General features: G+C 48.7%; 1 protein-coding gene across 1 annotated transcript in view; it reads left to right on the plus strand.

The window, feature by feature from the left end:
- The window catches only part of cmtm4 (CKLF-like MARVEL transmembrane domain containing 4), an 88,653-nt gene extending 84,819 nt beyond the window's left edge, over positions 1 to 3,834 (plus strand). The window contains exon 4 of the mRNA XM_080186687.1: positions 3,445 to 3,834. Coding sequence (XP_080042813.1) covers positions 3,445 to 3,621 — 177 coding nt within the window. The 3' untranslated portion in view covers positions 3,622 to 3,834. The remainder of the gene's footprint in view (positions 1 to 3,444) is intronic.
- Positions 3,835 to 7,668: the final 3,834 nt, after the last annotated feature.

Below are 7,668 nucleotides of genomic sequence, written 5' to 3' on the forward strand. Positions count from 1 at the left end.
ACAACTCTGTCTGGTTTAAGATATTAATGGATAAAGATGAAGCCTGTCCTAAGGGGAGGGTGTTAAACTGGGGGAGGGCTAGATACAACCGGATTAGGCAGGATCTTAAAGATACGGACTGGGGTAAGCTGCTTGATGGCAGGTCGACGCTGGGTATGTGGGAGTCTCTCAAGGGAAAACTAAAATCTTTGCAGGAAAGGCACGTGCCGGTCAAGAGGAAGGATGGGAAGGGTAGGATTAGAGAGCCGTGGGTAACTAGGGATATTGAGGACCTGGTCAGGAGGAAGAGGGAGGCGTACATTAGATCTAGGCATTTGAGGACAGAGATAGCGTTAGAAGAATACAGAGAATGTAGGAGAGAACTTAAAAGGGGCATCAGAAAGGCAAAAAGGGGCCATGAAATGGCTTTGGCGGGTAGGATTAAAGAAAATCCTAAGGCATTTTACTCCTATGTTAGAAATAAAAGGATGGTTAGAGGGAAGATTGGTCCTCTCAGGGACAGAGGAGGGGAACTATGCTTGGAGCCTGGGGGAATGGGGGAGATCCTGAATGAATACTTTGCGTCGGTATTCACGCAGGAGAGGGGCCTGATGTCTGGTGCTGTGCTTGAGGAGTTTGAGGATCCGTTGAGGGATATAGTCATCACGAGGGAAGAGGTGTTGGGACTTTTAGACAGTATAAAGACGGATAAATCTCCAGGGCCTGATGGCATCTATCCCAGGCTGTTAAGGGAGGTGAGGGATGAAATTGCTGGGCCTCTGACGCAAATCTTTGTCTCTTCTTTGGACACAGGTGAGGTCCCAGAGGATTGGCGCATTGCAAATGTAGTACCGTTGTTTAAGAAGGGTCAGAGGGATAACCCAGGGAATTATAGGCCGGTGAGCTTGACTTCAGTTATAGGCAAGCTAATGGAGAGGATCCTCAAGGATAGGATGTATGAACATCTGGAGCGCTGCAATCTGATCAGGAATACGCAGCATGGCTTCGTTACAGGGAGGTCATGCCTTACGAATCTAGTGGAATTTTTTGAAGAGGTGACAAAAACGGTTGACGAAGGACAAGCCGTTGATGTTGTCTATATGGATTTCAGTAAGGCGTTTGACAAGGTCCCTCATGGTAGGCTGATGGAAAAGGTGAAGGCTCATGGGATACAAGGCCAGGTATGTAGATGGGTGGAGAACTGGCTTGGGAGGAGGAGACAGCGAGTAGTAGTGGGAGGCTCCTTTTCCAATTGGAGGCCTGTCACCAGTGGTGTGCCGCAGGGCTCGGTACTTGGACCTCTTCTATTTGTGGTATATATTAATGACTTGGAAGAGGGGGTAGGTGGTGTGATCAGCAAATTTGCTGATGACACCAAGATGGTTGGATTGGCGGGTACTGAGGAGCAGTGCCTGGCAATGCAACAAGACATAGACAGGCTGGTAGATTGGGCAGATAGATGGCAAATGGAAGTTAATCCGGAGAAATGCGAGGTGATGCACTTTGGCCGGAATAATGTGGAGGGGAGTTATACGATAAAAGGTAGAACTATCCAGAGTATAGATACGCAGAGAGACCTGGGGGTGCAAGTGCATAAGTCCCTGAAGGTGTCGGTACAGGTGCAGAATGTGATGAGGAAAGCGTATGGTATGTTAGCCTTCATAGGAAGAGGTATAGAATATAAGAGTAGGAGTCTGATGTTGCAGTTGTATAGAACGTTGGTTAGGCCTCACTTGGAGTACTGCGTCCAGTTCTGGTCGCCGTACTACCGGAAGGATGTAGAGATCCTGGAGAGAGTGCAGAGGAGATTTACCAGGATGTTGCCTGGTATGGAAGGGCTGTCTTACGAGGAAAGATTGGATGAACTTGGGCTGTTTTCCCTTGAGAGACGTCGGCTGAGGGGGGATCTAATAGAGGTTTATAAGATTATGAAGGGGATAGATAGAGTAAATGGTGGTAAGCTTTTTCCGCTACAAGAAATGGATAGAACGAGGGGTCACGGGCTTAGGGTGAGGGGGGCTAGGTATAAGACAAATATTAGAGGGCAGTTTTTCACGCAAAGGGTAGTGGGGGTGTGGAATGCACTGCCGAGTAAGGTGGTGGAAGCAGGCACGCTAGGGTTGTTTAAGAGTCACTTAGACAGCCATATGAGCGGGCTACATATAGGGGGATATAGTAGGCCTTACTGAACATTGTAGGCTTGGGAATACGTTTTGCCTCAGGAATGTTAGTCTTTGCCTGTTTAATAATGAATTTTTTTGTCTCCACAGGCATTTAAGTCCAGCAAGGGGCATGCAGGCGGCAGGTTGTAGTGGGCTGCTCTTGGATGTTGCTTCGGGAGTTGCCTATTGCTTCATGTCGTTAGTGTGCTTAAACTGGACCATCTCGAGGGCAACATGACAGCTCAGAGACTATCTCTGTTGCTGTGCGGACACATGGATTTGGGCCTGTGTCTGTGGGAGTTTGCACGTTCTCCCCGTGGTTGCGTGGGTTTCCTCCGGGTGCTCCGGTTTCCTCCCACATCCCCCAAAGATGTGCTTTTAGGCTGATTGATTGGGTACTAAAATTGTCCCTAAATTGGACCTCCCTGATCCTCGCACGTTAGGCGTAGACTAAAATCATGAATAGGTCACTGAGATAGTAGGACGGCGGCGCGGGCTCGTTGGGCCGAAGGGCCTGTTTCCCGTGCTGTGTTGTTCTTTGTTGTCTAGTTATCCAGAGAGCCAGGGTGAAGCTCTGGGGACCTGGGTTTGAATCCCACCGTGGCAGATGGCGAAATTTGAATTCAATAAAAACCTGGAATTAAAGTAAAAGTCCACTGTTGACCATTGTTGATTGTCAGAAAAGCCCATCTGGTTCACTAATGTCTTTTAGGGAAGGAAATCTGCTGTCCTTACCCGGTCTGGCTTACATGTGGCTCCAGAGCCACAGCAATGGGGTTGACTTTTTTTTAATCCATTTGTGGGACAAGGGTGTCACTGGCTGGGCCAGCATTTATTGCCCATCCTTAGTTGCCCTTGGAGGGCAGTTGAGAGTCAACCACATTGCTGTGGCTCTGGAGTCACATGTAGACCAGACTGGGTAAGGGCAGCAGATTTCCTTCCCTAAAGGACATTGGTGAACCAGATGGGTTTTTCTGACAATCGACAGTGGTTTCATGGTCATCGGTAGATTCTTAATTCCAGATATTTTTTAGTGAATTCGAATCCCACCATCTGGCGGGATTTGAACATTAGCTGAGTTTCTGGATTAATAGTCTAGTGATAATACACTAGAGCCATTGCCTCTCAACTGCTCTCGGGGGTGGGCAATAAATGTTGACCCAGACACTGATGACCACATCCATGAATGAATAAAAAAAAACTTTTTAATTTTCTTATTCTGCTGTGGGTGTTTTTTTTGCCTTAAGAGATGGGAGTGTATTCTTTCTTCTGTTAATTAGAATTCCTGTCCTCACCCCACCAGGTGTTTGGCTTCCTGGCTGCAGGTGTCTACATAGTCAACTCGTATCTGGCCTTCAAGATATGGATCCTGACCGTCCGCCGCCAGACGGGTGGCCCGGCCAGTGAGTATACCCGTGCCCGCTCGGAATCTCGGGGAGAAGTGGAGGGGCGGCCTGAGATACAGCGTTTGGAAGGATGAAGAGGAGACATTGACCCTTCTCTCTCTCCCTGCGCAGCGGGGAGAGAGTCGAACCTCTCCAACAGTTGGCAGCTGAAGGATTGAATATCTGACATTTACAGAACAGACACTTGCAATGTTTTAGCAATGACAGGTTTAATCGTGGAGCGGTGGAATACCGAGATTTGGAGTTGTGATAGCTAGTGGGTGTGTAATTTCTGAGGCGGGGGGTGGGGTGGGGTGGGGGGGCACTCCGGTTCTTGCCGCTGCTCCCCTGGGCTGAACGCTGAGTTGTCCACACTCTCTGATCCTGCTTTGCCGAGTGCCTCTTGTGGACCATGTCCGAGATGCTCAAACTTCAGCGGCTGGGAGTGAGCGAAATCCTAATGAGTCAAAATGCTTTATTTATTGGCGCTGGAAGTGGGGGAACGAATATGAAGTGTGATTTGCAAACGTTTGGGAATGAAGATCCCAAGAGAGGAGGGATGGTGGAAGGGGGGTGGGTGGGAGAAAGGGTGAGGGTTGTCATGAGACACGGTGTTGGTCTAACCAAGAGCACAATGTATATTGTATAAAGAGTGCACGGTGCAGGAAGGAGCTTTGGATAGAATCTGAGTGATGTGTTGTCGAGTGGGGAACCTTGCTGATTAATGAGTTGCTGGGTCCAGGTAGCTCACACCACCCCCCCACCCCACAACACAAAAATGAAGCCTTTCCACTAGATTGCAATTCAAATAACTGCGGCAGGATTCTCTTCCGCAGATCCTGCCGAAGACAAAAATCTTCATCGTTCTCTTATCTCGTTTCTCTTCCAAACGCTTTCTTGAAAAAAGAAAACAGAAATTATTCCAAAGATTGATCCTCGCTTGCGACCAAAAGTGACCGCGGCTAAAGAGATTGTTTTGGTGACCAAACAGATTTGTACGCGTATCAAAATGTCAGATGTATCAGAGTGCAGAAAGGAAAGCCTTTGGCCCCCGTGTTTAGTACTGAATCCCAGGGATATTTATTCCCTTTCTGACCAATGTCATCATCCATTTGTTCTGGTGACTCGGATCTGAATTCCCAGTGCCGAGCGTTTTGTGATTTCCTTTCTTGTTGTCAAAGCCTTTAGGAATTCTGAATATGTAACGTGCTAATGACTGGGTATTTATTGCTAGATTTGCTTGAAGCTGTTACCGAATCAGAACCCTTTGTTTTTAAAAACAAAACTTTGCTTTATCGGCTGAAATTTCCTTTGCGGATTTCGGGGCGACTGTCTCTGGGTCCTCTTTACACCCACTCCTCTGGGTGGTGTTTACTGTCTTTGTTATCCTCCCTCCTTTGGACGGGGTAAGGGAAATAGGACTCAGCGCTTTAGTACAAGGGGAACACCTTTCTATTTTCACTGGTTAGAGTCACCACTACTGGCAGTAACCTGTACAGCTGCATGTTCAAACTCTCTGAGTCCTGTTTAGTCTTCAGTGACACACGGGAGATTTGAGTCCCAGTGACCTGCAGCAGTCGGCCATGGCTGAGTGGGCAGCAGTCTCACACTGAGATTATGGACTCGAACCCCACTCCCCAAGGACTCGAGCACATCATCTGCGCAGGCACTGACAGTGCAGCACTGAGGGAGTGCGGCACTGTCTGAGGTGCTGCCTGTTCACTGAGGTTCTGTCTATGCTCCTTAGACCAATCCCATGACACTACATGAGGAGCAGGGGAACTATCCCAATGCCTTGGCCAATACTTGTCCCTCAACTGCCAGCATTTTGAAAACATTCGGAACTTTCTGTGCTTCCTAAATTACAGCTTCGAAAAGTCCCTTAGTGACCGTGAAGCTCTGTGGAATTTCCAACAACGGGTCAAATGTGACCTGGACATCCCCTCCCCTCCCCCCAGAAAAACATATCTGCGTCTTCATGTCGTCAGAAGCAGCAGGGTGATGTTGCTGTGTATCCAATCACACAGCCAGTGAAGGGTGGCTCTGCTGCACCGCAGTGTCTGCCACTAGATGTCAGCAGTGTCCTGTGATTTGCCCCTTTTTAGGCCAGTGTAGGTCAGAGAGAGCACCCTGGGCCATTGGGGGTGGGCAAGATGCCACCCAACCACCATTCCTGACGTTGGGTGCCTTCATTTTTACCTGCGAACCAAACATTCCAACACAGACAGCGCAATTTTTGTACAATGTTTCTAAGCTGTGTTGTAAATTGCTTCGAATCTCACCGCAAGTGCCTTTGACAGGAGCCCCGGGACGAGGACGGACATTATTTCCTGCAGCTCGGACTGGGGAGTTGAGTTTGTTGATTCTCACAGCCTCCCTTTGCATCGCTGCTTCTCTGGGTGGGTCCGGGGATTCAAACTCAACTCTGGTGGAAGTCTCGCAACACCAGGTTAAAGTCCAACAGGTTTATTTGATAGCACGAGCTTTCGGAGCAGCTGCTCCTTCATCAGGTGAGTTCAGGATTTGTTTCACAAAAGCTCCGAAAGCTCGTGCTACCAAATAAACCTGTTGGACTTTAACCTGGTCTGTGAGACTACTTACTGTGCCCCACCCCAGTCCAACACCGTCCACATCATACCTGATACACATTACTCTGTGTTAAGATGAATACTAAGATGAAAGCTGCAAAGAATCCCAGTCTTGGAGTCTTTTGATTCACAACAGTTTTATCCCACATTTTGCAGCACCGCGCCCCCCCCGCACCCCCCACCACACCCCTCGGGTTAATTTTCTGGAATTTTGCCTTCACAATGCTTCCCTGGGGGAAACTAAGAACAAGGATGTTCCCCGCCCCCCTCTTTGGGGCTGACCTGGGTCACTGCGAATTGGGAGGGTGCAGGGTCAGCGTGTTCTACACTGAGGGCAACTTTACGGAGGTGGAAATCTCTCCCAGCCACGCCAGGGGCTGCCCGATGGCCCTTTGCGAGGTGGGTGTTCATCACAGTCAGGTTTTCCTTGTCCTGTCCCAGTGTGCGACAGTCTGTTATTGGAATCGATTCTCTCTCTCTCTCTCTCTCTTTGCTCCTCTCTCTGTCTCCTAAGAGCTGTATTTTTGTATGTGATTAGACTTTAGTCTGGTGGATGTCATTGGTTGGTACGGGTTCTCGCACCTTTCCTGTGTACCCATGTTATTAAATAAAACTGAATTTAATTGTTGAGGGTTGTTGGGAGTGATTGGGAAGTGTGTGACGGGCTTGACTGAGGATTCCTGTCTCTTTTCAGAAGGGTCATTCCTGGAGAGGCTAACCATGTTATTTATCTTCCTTCCTTTTAAAGAACACTATAGCTCCAAGCAGCCCAGTAAGAAGTCTCACAACACCAAGTTAGAGTCCAACCGGTTTATTTAATAGTAATCTCACAGGCTTTCGGAAACGGTGTTCCTTTGTCAGGTGTGTGGAAGGTTCTGATCAGAGAAGGGTATATAAAGTCACACACAGTTTACAGAATACTGATTAGAATTCAAGTCTTTACAGCTAACCTGCTATTCAAGTCTTAAAGATACAGGCAATGTGAGTGGAGATAGCATTAACATAGGTTAAAGAGATGTATATCAGCCCTCCAGGGAGGCCTTTTGACAAATGAATGAAATCCTATCCCATCTGCGCCGGCAGACTTACCAGTGGAATGTTCCGGATGAAATTTCTCTTGCTCCTTCCTCCCCACCCCCAACCTCCGTTCCCCCCCCGATCAGCCCTAACACAACGCAAGATCTCATAGTCAGAAAGTTGTGGGTCCCTGTTTCCCCTCCATGTCTTTGCCCCTTTCTCACATTACCTGCTGCTGAGACTCTCATCCGTGCCTTCATTACGTCTGGCCCCAACTATTCCAGCACACTCCAGGCTGTTCTCCCTTATTCTGCCCTCTGTACGCTTCAGGCCCTCTTGCCTGCCCCTTACGTTGCGTCCAGTGCCCTTTCCCGATCGCCCCCCCCTGTGCTTGCTCAGCCTCGCTGGCTCCCAGTTCAGCAACACCTTGATTTTAAACTTACCCTCATTTCCAAATGTTTCCATGGTCTCACCCCGCTCCCTCTCTCTGTGATCTCCTCCAGCACCCACAGCTCTCCGAGATCTCTGCACTCCAAT

The sequence above is a fragment of the Carcharhinus amblyrhynchos genome, chromosome 4 (assembly GCF_965287045.1).
Source record: "Carcharhinus amblyrhynchos chromosome 4, sCarAmb.v2.hapA, whole genome shotgun sequence".
Taxonomy (NCBI): domain Eukaryota; kingdom Metazoa; phylum Chordata; class Chondrichthyes; order Carcharhiniformes; family Carcharhinidae; genus Carcharhinus; species Carcharhinus amblyrhynchos.